Source organism: Grus americana, chromosome 1 (assembly GCF_028858705.1).
Source record: "Grus americana isolate bGruAme1 chromosome 1, bGruAme1.mat, whole genome shotgun sequence".
Taxonomy (NCBI): Eukaryota; Metazoa; Chordata; class Aves; order Gruiformes; family Gruidae; genus Grus; species Grus americana.
The window spans coordinates 126,117,287-126,131,766 of NC_072852.1; the positions used below are offsets into that span (position 1 = coordinate 126,117,287).

Below are 14,480 nucleotides of genomic sequence, written 5' to 3' on the forward strand. Positions count from 1 at the left end.
GTGCTTACAGATTCCTGTTGTTTTCACAACTTCACCATCCATTCTGTTACTAAATAAAGGAATTGATGGATACGTCCCATCTTATTTTCCATCATATCTTAAAGGCTGGAGTCATTAGGCAGTGGACTGCTGAAGAATGTCTTTGCCATCATATCAATTGAAAACTCTCACTAAAACCACGCTGCTGATTTTTCTTCTGCAGGCATGTTACATCCCTCCAGAGAGCAAGACATTGAGCATGTGGTGATATAGAATCACAGAGTCATGGAATCATTTAGATAAGAAAAAACCCTTAAGATCATAGAGTCCAACTGTAAACCTACTACTGCCAAGTCCACCAGTAAATCATATCCCTAAGTGCCACATCTACATGTCTTTTCAATACTTCCAGGGATGGTGATGCAATGGCTTCCCTGGGCAACCTGTTCCAATGCTTTACAACCCTTTCAGTGAAGAAATTTTTCTTAATATCCAATCTAAACCTCCCCTGGCACAACTTGAAGCCATTTCCTCTTGTCCTATTGCTTGTTACTAGGGAAAAAAACCTACCTTTCAGGTAGTTGTAGAGTGCACTAAGGTCTCCCTCAGCCTCCTTTTCTCCAGGCTAAACAACCCCAGTTCTCCCAGCTTGTCCTCATAAAACTTGCTCTCTAGGCCCTAAACCAGCTTTGTTGCTCTTCTTTGGGCATGCTCCAGAACCTCAGTCTCTTTCTTGTCGTGAGGGGCCCAAAACTGAAGATGGTATGATATGATGCTGAATGGTTGTCTAAGTAAATTAAAGAGATTTTTCTTATTTATGTAATCAGTATATTGATATTTTTCTGATGTCAGAGGGTCAAAAAATGTCTTTGGTTCCAACCCAAGGAAAATTCTTTCTGTTGCCACTGCCTTATGTCTAGTATTAAGTTGATACCCTGCACAACTCCTAGGAGAGCAGTCAAGAGTAATGCCAAGATGTGCTTCCTCTTTCGAACCCTGTTACCCTTGTTAAGTTTCATTAATCCTTGTACAGGCAGCTGGATTGATTCTGCTTGGTTCCTGTTAAGAGGGACACAAGCGTCTAACTACTTTTCAAGAGTGGAGCTGATGTGTCTTTCAGAGCCTTTCACCCTTCAGTGTGGGATTTTACTGCACTAACTCAAATTAATATAGACTTTAATTTTGGTCTTTTAGGACTGATATTTCTTCTGTCTAGCTTCAAATGTTTTAATATCTCTTCTGTAATTCACTGTTTGATGGATGAGGTCAGTACAAAAGAACCAAAATAACATCATTTCTCATTGGATAACAGTGATACCTACCATCAGTTATCCTCCAACTTTGAGCACGCCACCCAATATCTTTGAGTCTACCAGAAAGCCTTCTTGGTTGTTATCAGCTCTGGGAAACATTTCTTTTCTTCACCCTGACTGTGTCAGGTGGCTTGGGCAGACAAGATAAATTCTTAGCATTTTTTGAATTTGTGTAGGGTGGTGCATATGCTGTGAAGCTAGGAGTATACTTTTTAATATGACTCAGTTTACTGAGTCATTGCACCTGAGAGAGAATGTCTGTGTACCTTATTTATCTCAAGTTTGTGTATTGTAAAACGCAAATAAAAACATTTATTCATAACATTGAAAATTAACAACACAAGCGGAAATATTTCTTCAAGATATAGGTGAAGAAATGAAAGAATGCTATCAATCTGCTTTCATTAAGGTTGTATCAGAAAGATCTGCTGAAATACTTTATTTTGTTTATATTCTGGTAGCTTCCAGCAAGGACGCAGTCAGGTTTCTGTCCTTTTGCATACCTCATGCTTGAAGTTACCCCTAAAAAAGTCTGTTCGGCAGCTTCCATCAAAATATGAATACACACAAGTTTCCTTAAAGATTTTTCATGGGATACTTCTGGAGCAGTCCTAGATAGGGTCAAAATTTTCTCCTGGTGCAGCCTGACGGCTCTTATGTCCAGTCTTCCCACTGAGATTTTCCAGGGAATCTAGGTGTCTTGAAACTAGCATACCTAATGTTAGTTGCATACTTTAAAATGATGATGAGTTTTGGGGTAAGTGGATCCCAACCCTTTTTGCTAAGCATGACAGCAACTGGAAAGAAATACTTCAGTGTTTCTAAGGTAGTTTCTTGGGCAATTTGGAAAGTATTTAATAGCTAAATTTTAATAAAAACCTTCAGTCTTACTGAGTTTTGTCTGTTAGCTCACTGACGTATTCAGAGCAGAATTGGAGCAGCAGCCAATTGGTCAAGGCTAAGTTCAGCACCTCTGTACACAGATACATTGATGACTAATGACTGATGAGATCTGATGATTGGAAATGAAGTAGTATCTGTACAACTCTAGCAAAACAATACAAGTTGCCATAGAAAAGCAGTTCTAGCTGGACTCCTGTGCTTATATGGATTTGATGCTAGATGATTAAGTTGGCACTCAGTATGCGCTTAGCATTACCACATCCTGTTAGCTTCTGCCTCTTCTAGTTTGTTTGAATCCTATCAGATTTCTTCACTGTTCCTGATTTATGGATATTCTTTTCTTACTTATGCATTTTAGGGTCATCTAGACAATTTTCATTTCTTCACAGGTAGTTATTTAAGAGTGTTTATAGATCATAGTACAAAAATATCTGATATATGCACTGCTGTCACAACTGTACGTAATGATGGTAAGACATCCAGAGCCAGCCCATATATGAGTAATTCATCTGTGATCTGCTATTCCTGCATGTTCATTGTGATTAGTGGAAAGTGCAAATTCCCTCCTTACAAAGCCCAGGAGAGCGCTCTGAGAATAGAAACGTATAGTTCTCAGCTTTCTTCTCCCAGCCACTATGTGGTCAGCATGGTTCAAATAAAGCATACTTCATCTTTCAAATTTTCCACTTGCTAAAGCAGGTGGATGTTGTTTGCTGTTTCAAGCAACATTCCAAGTATCAGTTTTATTTTTCCTTCCCTCAAAAGGTTTCCTTGGAACTTTCCTACAGCAGTAAAGGAAAAGTTTGTGTATTTTACAAGGCAACTAACTAATTCGTGGCAAGCTGTGTTTCTTGAGGAAAACCATTTTAACAGTGTGAAAATACTGATCTTGGAGAACTGACAACATGATAAATATCAACATTAATGAGGAGGAATTTTTTTAAGACAGTATTCCTCAATAACAAAATGTAGCCAATTATGAGAACTTTCAGTTTTATAGGACCCACCTTTACTATGATGACACATAACATTGTTATATAGCTTTTCTGAGGATGAAAATTTTAGATTACGCCTATTCCCATATATCTACCAAGCAAAAACTTTGAAAGAAAGGTAGGACACTTGAAAAGATGAATGTTGTATAGCTCCCCTCTTTTATCATTTGGGAAGAACTGAAGTTTTAAAGGGATTTCATGGGACAGAGTCTGACTTAATGGTAAATGGGAATTTCAGGCATGGTGAGTTTTAGAACCTGACTACTAACTTGATGTTATTTTGGGTCCTTGATTAAAGTATTTGTGTTTAAAAAAACATCCTACATTGTATGAAACATGAAATTTCATTAATCTGAGAAGATAATATCACTATGTAAAATATGGAGACAAAAAATGTGCTGTTACCAGCAAAATATAATTCTGTGGGAGGAGAAATAAGTGGTCATGATCATAATTTCAATCTGATCTAAAACAATTAATAGAACTGGATTGTTACTCCAAAGTGTACTCAGACAGAACTCAGAAGAGCTTACACATAGGTTGAGCAAGTTGAAAACCTTGGACTGCTCTTAAAAAGAATTATGTTGCTTACCTATTAACTTTTCCTGCTTTGTGATTTCAGAAGCCAAGGAGCATATCTTCCTCATGTTATGCCAGAATTTCTGCTTGAACCTGATGATTATAAGAAATGGAGAAAAGAGCAAACTGTACTGAAGGTAGGTTTGGGGTTTTTTTGGTGTGTTTTTGTTTCATTTTTTTCTTCTTTTTTTTTCTTTTAACAAAGACCGCTTAGTGTCAGTCCTTTGAAGACTAGTGGAAGTCTTCTGTGGACCTTGAGTATTCCTACTGTGGTGACTGTTTTGGATTGCATAAATCTAAACACGTGCATGAGGTTGAACAGAAATTTAAACTGGCACCAACATTTACACTCTCCTCCCCTAGTTTTTCTCTTCCATTCCTTCTGATACCACTGATACCTGCGATTAATTTCCAACAGATATGTTCTACTGTTCAACAGTAGAATTCATTTTACTGCTTTCTACTAATTTTACCATTAAAAAAAAAAAATCCTATGTGTTGCCTCTCTGTCCTTATCGCTGCTTTCAACTTCTGTCAATTCTGCATTATGCTTCTTATTCCTGAGATAGCAGCAAACCTTAAATGGTTCTAATGCTGATCACTATCGCACTACAGTAGATGTTATCAGTCATTTATGTCTTTGATTAATTATTATCCTCTTGTGAATTTCCTATCCAAACTGCTGAAATGAATATTCCTTTATCTGAAGGATCAGACAGCTGAGTTGAAAAAAGGAGATGTGAAAAACTCAGACATACTTAGCGACAAACATACATTCATTCTGGAGGACAGCATATTTGAGACAATGAGCAAACGAGCCTGGACAGATGTGCTACTGCAGGTATACAAGGTAAATTGTAGACAGATTTACTACTTCAGTTCTGAAGAACTGATGGCAAAAAACTTTGCTTTGAACAAGATCTGGGGTATATTCAAGGGTTTTTTTTTCCAAACAGATCTTCAAAACTAAATACTTTTAAGTATTTTATTTCTAACAGAGAAGAAAAAAAACAAACAATGAGAACATTTTAATTTTCTTACTTCTGAAACCTTAGCAGTATGTTAATATGTTTCAGTTAGGAAATGCTGTGTTAGGTCTCCATTTTGTAGAATTAAATGTTATAGAAATCTTTTCTTACAAATAAAGAAAACTCTTCCATGCTTTTTTTGTTACCCTGGTTAGAAACACTTTACATGGGAAATACTTAGTTGACTAGACATATAAAATCATAGAATGGTTTGGGTTGGAAGGGACCTTAAAGATCATCTAGTTCCAACCCCCCTGCCATGGGCAGGGACACCCTCCACTAGACCACGTTGCCCAAAGCCTCATCCAACCTGGTCTTGAACAATTCCAGGGATGGGGCCTCTACAGCCTCTCTGGGCAACCTGTTCCAGTGCCTCACCACTCTCACAGTAAAGAATTTCTTTCTAATGTCTAATATAAATCGACCCTCCTTCAGCTTAAACCCATTACCCCTTGTCCTATCACTACACTCCCTGATAAACAGCCCCTCACCATCTTTCCTGTAGGCCCCCTTCAGATACTGGAAGGCCGCAATTAGATCTCCCCGGAGCCTTCTTTTCTCCAGGCTGAACAACCCCAACTCTCTCAGCCTGTGTTCACAGAAGTGCTCCAGCCCTCTGATCAGCTTTGTGGCCCTCCTCTGGACTCGCTCCAACAGCTCCATGTCTCTCCTGTACTGGGGCCCCCAGAGCTGGATGCAGTACTCCAGGTGGGGTCTCACAAGAGCCGAGTAGAGGGGCAGGATCACCTCCCTCGACCTGCTGGTCAGGCCTCTTTTGATGCAGCCCAGGACATGGTTGGCTTTCTGGGCTGCAAGCGCACACTGCTGGCTCATGTTGAGCTTCTCATCAATCAACACCCCCAAGTCCTTCTCCTCAGGGCTGCTTTCAATCCATTCCTTGCCCAGCCTATAGTCGTGCTTGGGATTGCGCCGACGCATGTGCAGGACCTTGCGCTTGGCCTTGTGGAACTTCATGTGGTTCGCGTGGGCCCACCTCTCCAGCCTGTCAAGGTCCCTCTGGATGGCATCCCTTCCCTCCAGCGTGTCAACCCCACCACACAGCTTGGTGTTGTCGGCAAACTTGCTGAGGGTGCACTCGATCCCACTGTCCATGTCGCCGACAAAGATGTTGAACAGTGCCGGTCCCAGTACCGACCCCTGAGGAACGCCACTCGTCACCGTTCTCCACTTGGACATTGAGCTGTTGACCACAACTCTTTGAGTGCGACCATTCAGCCAATTCCTTATCCACCGAGTGGTCCATCTATCGAATCCATGTCTCTCCAATTTAGAGACAAGGATGTCATGCAGGACAGTGTCAAGTGCCTTGCACAAGTCCAGGTAGATGACATCAGTTGCGCTTCCCTTATCCACTGACGCTGTAACCCCATCATAGAAGGCCACCAAGTTTGTCAAGCATGATTTGCCCTTAGTGAAGCCATGTTGGCTGTCACCAGTCACCTCCTTATTTTCCATGTGCCTGAGCATAGTCTCCAGGAGGGTCTGCTGCATAATGTTGCCAGGCACGGAGGTGAGACTGACCAGCCTGTAGTTCCCATGACATTTATTATCTTAGATTAGAATGGAATTTTAAACAGGTAAGCACTTTTACAATACCTATTACTTTTAAGATTAAATGAACTTGGTCAGTATGTATGTCATGGTTTAACCCGGCAGGCAGCTAAAACAGCCGCACAGCTGTTCACTCAGTACCCCACTCCCAGTGGGAGGGGAGAGAGAATTGAAAATGGGAAAAAAACCCCAGCTCTTGGGTTGAGATAAAGACAGTTTAATAGGACAGAAAAAAAAAAATATAAAACAAGTGATGAACAGCACAATTTCTCACCACCTGAAGTTGATGCTCTGCAAGACCCTGAGTTGCCCCACCTCCTGGCCCACTCCTCAGTTATGTATGGAACATGACATCATATGGTATGGAATATCCAGCTGTCCTGGCTGTGTCCCCTCTCAGCTTCTTGGGCATCCCCTGCCTTCTTGTTGGCAGGGCAGTATGAGAACCTGAAAAGTCCTTGACTGCTTGGCAACAACTGAAAACATCAGTGTTATCAACATTATTCTCATCTTAAATACAAAACACAGCACTATACCAGCTGCTAGGAAGAAAATTACCTCTATCTCTGCCAAAACCAGTGTACTTCTCAAATTTTATTACATTTTACTTTTACTGATGTAAGATAAATATTTTGGATATCTAAATCATGCTTTCCAAACTAAATCTGATGTGCTCACCAATGATCAGTAATGTTTGTATGCCTAAAAATAAATATTTACTTATTTCCAATCCAAGGGGTAGAAATGAAAAATATATTATCTGGGCTTCCCAGTACAAGAAAGACAGGGAGATACTGTAGTGTGACTCCAGTGAATGTCCCAAAGATGATTTAAGAGACACCAAGAAATCCATGGGCCAGGATGGGGTGCACCCATGAGTACTCAGGAAGCTGTCAGATGTTATTGCTATGCCACTCTCCATCATCTTTGAAAGGTCATGGAAAACAGGAGAGGTGCCTGAGGACTGGAGGAAAGCCAATGTCACTCTGGTCTTCAGAAAGATCAAGAAGGAGGACCCAGGAAACTACAGGCCAATCAGCCTCACCTCCATCCCTGGAAAGGTGATGGAACAGCTTATTCTGGGGGTCATCTCTAAGCATGTGGAGGAAAAGAAGGTTATAGGGAGTGGTCAGCATGGATTCACCGGGGGAACTCATGCCTGATCAATCTGGTAGCCTTCTATGATGGCATGATTGGCTGGGTGGATGAGGGGAGAGCAGTGGATGTTGTCTACCTCGACTTCAGTGAGGCTTTCAACAGCCCATGGAAGGGGCCCATACTGGAACAGTTTGTGAAGAACTGCAGTCTGTGGGAAGGAATCATGTTGGAGAAATTGGTGGAGAACTGTCTCCTGTGGGATGGACCCCACGCTGGAGCAGGGGAAGAGTGTGAGGAGTCCTTCCCCTGAGGAGGAAGGAGCGGCAGAGACAACGTGTGATAAAGTGACCACAAACCCCATTCCCCGTCCCCCTGTGCCACTTGGGGGGAGGAAGTAGAGAAAAATGAGGAGTGAAGTTGAGCCTGCAATAGAAGGGAGGGGTGGGAGAAAGGTTTTTCAAGACTGTTCTTATTTCTCATTATCCTACACCAATTTAGACTGGCAATAAATTTAATTAATTTCCTCAAGTCAAGTCTCTTTTGCCCATGACGGTAATTGGTGAGCGATCTCTCCCTGTCCTTACCTCGACCCATGAGCCTTTTGTTATATTTTCTCTCCCCCGTCCAGCTGAGGAGAGGGAAGTGATAGAGCAGCTTTGGTGGGCACCTGGTCTCCAGCCAGGGCCAACTCATCACAGGTATATTGGGAAATATACTTTAAACATTCACATGTGTATTATGAAAAAGTGTCAGCTATTAAAAGTTATGGGTTGGGTTTTTTTTGACTATATATTATTGATGTCTATGTAAAAGAGAAGTTAACTTCAGTTTTGATCAAATTATTGATAATTGCAATTTGCCACTCTAAGAAAATTTTTAGTACTTCTTACAGTGACAGTTTAAAGACATCTTCAAAACAAAAACAAAAAATCAATTTTTAATTTGATAATTTCTGTAGTGTATCATTAACTTTATTTTTTGTATTGTGCAATCTTTTAAAATAAACTTTTTAGCCTTTCCAATATCAGAAAGCAAAGCATCATTATGAATTTATACTAATGTAGGTGTGGGCTGCTACTGGATGGTGAGGAAATACAGGTTTTCCTGGTTACATTCTGCCCCTTTCCTTATGCTTGAACTAGTGGAGTAAGATGGTGCTTCCAAATAGATCTTTCATCTCTCTTACCATTGGTGTAGAGATAAGAATGGGACAGAACACAGGGTTGCTGGATATATGAAAAAGTTCAGGTTTAGATCAGCTTATACATCTTGTGAAGATGTGCTCTTCATCATTCTAGTTCCGTTTCATTCACGAGAAGCATGTTTCAGCTTCTCATTCATTGTTCCTTCATCTTTCTATCCTATAATAGTACATTTTTACAGCTTTATAGTGTCACATTCATCTTCTCTGTCTCTCCTGCTAATGTATTAGGAATTATATTTCTCTGCTTTACTTTTATGTTGTGGTCTTATGCAGTTTGGCTACATGGTATTCAATTCAATACAATAAAGCATAAGCTGAACTCTTAAGATAACATGGCTTTACATTTGACCTAGTCACTTAACATTCATAGTCCTGTTCTCTCTTCCACACCTTTTTGTTCAAACCCATTTTTGACAAGGGTGACCGTGACTGCTGCTGAACAAAGTTTATTTATTTATTTTGTTAAATCTGTAAAGAAAGCATCAGAACAATAAAGAAAAAACAGGATATGAACTGTCAAGACAGCAAGATTGGCTTCTATAGAAATATTTACTTGGGCTAGCGTTGAAATATTCTGAAGTTGAGAGAACATTTCGTATCTTCAAAGCAGTTTCATTAAAATGAAAGTGGAGACAAGCCTTTTTGTGATTACAATAGCCTGATTTCACGCAAGATCAGATGAAACAGAATTCTTTCTAACTCACATAGTATGCTGCAAATTTCAGAAAATGTTAAAATAATTAGTCTATTCACCAGAGATGTTTTGTTATCCAATTTTATTTTAGAAATAAAATGCTGCTATTAGATATACCTAATATTATTCTTTATCAACTAAAATGTCATCCCATATTGCTTCATGTCTGTATCTGATGCCTTGACCTGATGCATTATGGCCCACCTATTAGTTATGAAAACTTCCGTTAATGCTGCAGAAGTTCCAGAGGAAAAAAATTGTACCTAAATCCAGCTCAGAAAAATAGAAAATGAAGTTTATTCTGAAGAAAGGGTAGAACCTGTGGAGAATAAAATGGAGATTCATGAATCATAAAGATATACTTTTAATTGTCTTTTTGAGCAAGAGCTAAAATACTGATGGTATTCTACAAATCTTGAAAGTCAAGGCTAGTGCAAACACATGGACACTGACAGCAGAAGTGGTAATTTAGCCTTTGGGTCAGGCCAGATTTTCAATAAAGACAATTTATCTTTAAATTTAATGAGCATGTAGTAATGATGCTTTTTATAGTTACAAGTAATAACATTTCATAACCTTATAGCTGATTTTTTTTTAATAAATACAGTATGCTTTAAAAAGCCACTGTATGCTAATGTCCAGGTCTCTCAACAGGGTCTCATTAGGAAGGTAGATATGTGGGCATCTTGTATTAGGATGGATTGGACTTGTTAAGACACAGCAAAGTAATGTTTTATGGGTAAATAATGTTTCATATTTTCTTCTAAATGTAGTTGCCATTACTGTTTCCTGTTTTGATCCTTTTGACAGAACATCAGGTTATACTGATGAAGGAACATTGCAATAAATTAACCTGCAAAGCCTTTTGAGAAAACATGAACTAGATGATGCTAAACTGAAATGCTTTGGGGTTTAAAAAGGAATTTCGAAATGACTCAATTTTTTTTTAATTATTGTAATTAAATATGGATGGTATAACTTGAGTCTCGTACATTAGTAGTTAACTAGGTTTTGTATGTTAGTATATTACAAAATGTTTTCTTCAGGAAAATGTGAAAGTATTGGATGACAGTCCTTCATATGATCTGGAAAAAAAAAAAGAAATCCAGATGTAAGTGTGGAAACTGTGAAGCCATCTTGCTGTAGCTGCATCATACTATATGTAAGAGTGTTCTCCATCTGCAACAAATGGATTAAAAAGTTGTAATACCTTGCCTCAAGAAACAAATGCTCTCTAATATACAGGTTAAAATCTGGTATTGGAAACTAATATGAAAAGAAACAATTATAAAAGGAGTGCAAGCTGTTTTAATTCTGATTTGATAAAATATAATAGCCTTTTCTTTATGTATATACGTATCAGGAAATTAGACGTCACCAGTGGTGTTTAAGGGACTAAGAAACTGAGCCCAATTCATGGAATCATAGAATGATTTGGGTTGGAAGGAACTTCAGAGATCATCTAGTTCCAATCCCCCTGCCATTGGCAGGGACACCCTCCACTAGACCATGTTGCCCAAAGCCCCGTCCAGCCTGGCCTTGAACACTTCCAGGGATGGGGCATCCACAGCTTCTCTGGGCAACCTGTTCCAGTGCCTCACCACCCTCACAGTGAAGAATTTCTTCCTGATATCTAATCTACATCTACCCTCTTTTAGTTTAAACCCATTACCCCTTGTCCTATCACTCCATGCCCTTGTAAACAGGCCCTCTCCAGCTTTCTTGCAGGCCCCCTTTAGGTACTGGAAGGCTGCAATAAGGTCTCCCCGGAGCCTTCTCTTCTCCAGGCTGAACAACCCCAACTCTCTCAGCCTGTCCTCACAGGAGAGGTGCTCCAGCCCTCTGATTATCTTCATGGCCCTCCTCTGGATTCGCTCCAACAGCTCCATGTCTCTCTTGTACTGGGGACCCCAGAGCTGAATTTAGTACTCCAGGTGGGGTCTCACAAGAGCAGAGTAGCGTGGGAGAATCACCTCCCTCGACCTGCTGGTCATGCTTCTTTTGATGCAGCCCAGGACGTGGTTGGCTTTCTGGGCTGCGAGCACACGTTGCTTGCTCATGTTGAGGAAGTTGTAGACTGTAGTGACGTCACCCCTCAGACTTCTCCAAGATGAACAAACCAAGTGACGTCAGCCATTCATTGTAAGTCCAGCCTTTCACCATCTTGGTCACCCTCTGGAAACACTCTAATAGTTTCATGTCTTCCTTATATTGAGGCGCCCAAAACTGCACACAGTGCTCGAGGTGGGGCTGCATCAGTGCAGTGTAGAGTGGGAAAATTGCCTCCCTCGACCAGCTGGCTATGCTTTGCTTGATGCACCCCAGGACACAGTTGGCCCTTTTGGCTGCCAGGGAACATTGTTGACTCATGTTCAACTTGCCATCAACCCAAACTCCCAGATGCTTTTCTGTGGGGCTGCTCTCCAGCCTCTTGTCCCCTGATTTATATGTATAAGTAGGATTACCCTGTCCCAGGTGCAGAATCTGGACCTGCTCTAAAATTCATACAGTTGGTTATTGCCCAGCTTTCTAGTCTATCCAGATCTCTCTTTGAGGCCTCCCTACCCTTGAGGGAGTCCACAGCTCCTCCTAGTTCAGTATCATTGGCAAACTTAATGTACAGTCAATTCCTGTGTCCGATCATTTATACAAACTTTAAAGAGCACTGGCCCTAAAATTGAGCCCTGGGTAACCTCACTGGTGACTGTCCGCCATTCTGATGTGACCTCATTTACTAGAACTCTTTGAGCCCAACCTGTCAGCCAATCGTTCACCCATTGTATTATGGACTTGTCCAGCTGCGTGCTGGACATTCTGTCCAGAACAATACTGTGAGAGACAGTATCAAAAGCTTTGCCAAAATCTAAAACCACCACATCTACTGGCTTCCCTTGGTCACCTACATGGGTGACCTTGTCATAAAAGGAAATTAAGTTGGTTAAGCAGGACTTTCCCCTCATTAACCCGTGCTTCTATGACCAATGGCTGCATTGTCTCTCAGGTGTTTTTCAATAACTCCTAGAATAAGCTTCTCCATAATTTTACCAGGCACTGAAATGAAACTGACAGGCCTGTAATTACCATGGTCTACCTTCTTACTCTTCTTGAAAACCGGGACAACATTTGCCAGCTTCCAGTCAACTGGGACCTCTCCAGACTCCCAAGACCATTTGGAAATTCAGTTTGCATTTTGTTTAAGGAAGCAAAGGAATTCCCTAAAACCTCAGCAAATCTGTTCTCATGTGTTATGCTTTTATGCAAATGTGTAATCTATTAAAACCTTTTCTAAATTAGAAAACCTTTTGAGTTTGAATTGGGGTTTTCATCATTCAACTTGAAATTGTTCTTTTTACAGTTCATGCTTAAAACCACTTTTTCTAATTTCAGGTGTTTGTTCTTCCACGTGTTTCTTCATGTAATATCACTGATCTGTCCAGCTTGGAAAGCATGCAGAACATGCCAAGAATAAAATCAGAACCTTTATCCAGTAATATATATTCTCCATATGAACGAACCATCCTTACCTGGTTGAATAAACATTATGAGAAGAATCGAAAAACTGTGTGGAAAGATTGCCAAAAAGGTGAAATAATTCTTTCACTGTATTCTTCCTTCTAATACTCTTTTTGTAGACTTTTAAAATTGTTATTCACAGATATATCATGACAACTTGCCACTGAAAGTATTTTCTGGAGGAGAAGTTATTGCCAATCCATAGGTATTTACTTTTCTTGTGTTTCTGTGTTCCAAGAGCAGCATCTTTTGACTAGCACTGTTCATGAAATATCTTCTGTGTTCTGTGTGTTCCTACAGTTTCTAACTAGGTATAAAGGATGAAGTGTGGTGAACCATCTCACTTTCTTCTTTCCATTAATGATCTCAGGAAGGAAGTGCTAACATTAATCACTTTCTCTTCATTTTCCTGTCTATAGTCATATGCAATTGTTAGTATTTGTGCTTATAGTGGTGTGTTTGAGAGGTAGCTTTTCAGAATTTTTAGAATAATTTTTGTATTACCTTTACTCTAATGCCATTTAGGAAGGTAATGGAGACCAAGTTTCCATATCATAAATCTTGCCCTACTTGCAAGGTCAGTTTGACACCTCATGATCGCTTGAGTAAGGTTAGACAAAATGACCTGTTCCATTTAAGACTAACTTAGGCAGTTCTGGTATTTAAATCTGATAAACTGTTCAACCAGTAGTAATTATTATTTCTATTTCCTTGTATGATTTCTCCCTTTTGCCTCTTGACCCTGACTTCATTGTCTCTTTCAGCATTAATTTTGGATGGGTAGTTAACACCAAGAAGGGGCAGTCTGATGATGATCATGGAAGAACTCCATAAGAATGGCTTACAAGCCACATATGGAAAAGACTGTCTAGTGTAATTTTTGTCTTCAGTGATTTCTGACCTATCTGAATTATGGATAATCTTTTTGCATATCATCTTCCATAAGTCTCATTTGGGTATATTCTTTACATCGCATATGCTTTGAATATCCCCTTGCTTTTCTCATTTTACCGTATAGAAGCAAATTATTCTGGATATTATCAAATGCGTTGAATAATTCTGCTGACAAGATTGAGAGGTCAGTCTATACCCCCTACATCCAATAGAAATAGTTTTCTGGCTGTTAAGTCATAGTTTGGGTCTGATTTTATGATTAACTTAGGGAGTGTCCCTAGCTAAAGTAACAAGCCCCACAGTAAGTAGGTGTATTTGTAATATATAATTTTCTTATTATCTGTGTGTAGTGCCTACTTTAGTGGAGCTCTCTCACAGTTGCAAGCACTCTGCTCTGCTGCATGTTATCTGAGTCCAATGTGTATAGATGACAACTTGCAAAGAGAATGGCTAGCTACCTGGCCAGTGTTGTGGCTCACCATAAATGCTGCATGGATATATTCCTCACCTCCACTGTCTGTTCTCTGTATTGTAGACTACAGTAATACCTAGATGTTGGGGCATGGCTTGCCTTGTTCTGGCCTGCGGGAACTTGTTGGGGAGAATACGAACATCAAAATGCATCTTATTTAACATTAAATTTTTAATTGAGTTATGATGTCTAAAGATGAGAGAAGTGAATCTGAACCATAAAGTGCAGATCTAGTG

General features: G+C 39.9%; 1 protein-coding gene across 1 annotated transcript in view; it reads left to right on the plus strand.

Annotated features, from left to right (window-relative positions):
* The window catches only part of CFAP47 (cilia and flagella associated protein 47), a 362,349-nt gene that overhangs the window by 76,466 nt on the left and 271,403 nt on the right, over positions 1-14,480 (plus strand). Inside the window, 3 exon segments of the mRNA XM_054819861.1 lie at positions 3,813-3,906; positions 4,479-4,619; positions 12,753-12,948. Of these exon segments, the coding sequence (XP_054675836.1) occupies positions 3,813-3,906; positions 4,479-4,619; positions 12,753-12,948 (431 nt within the window).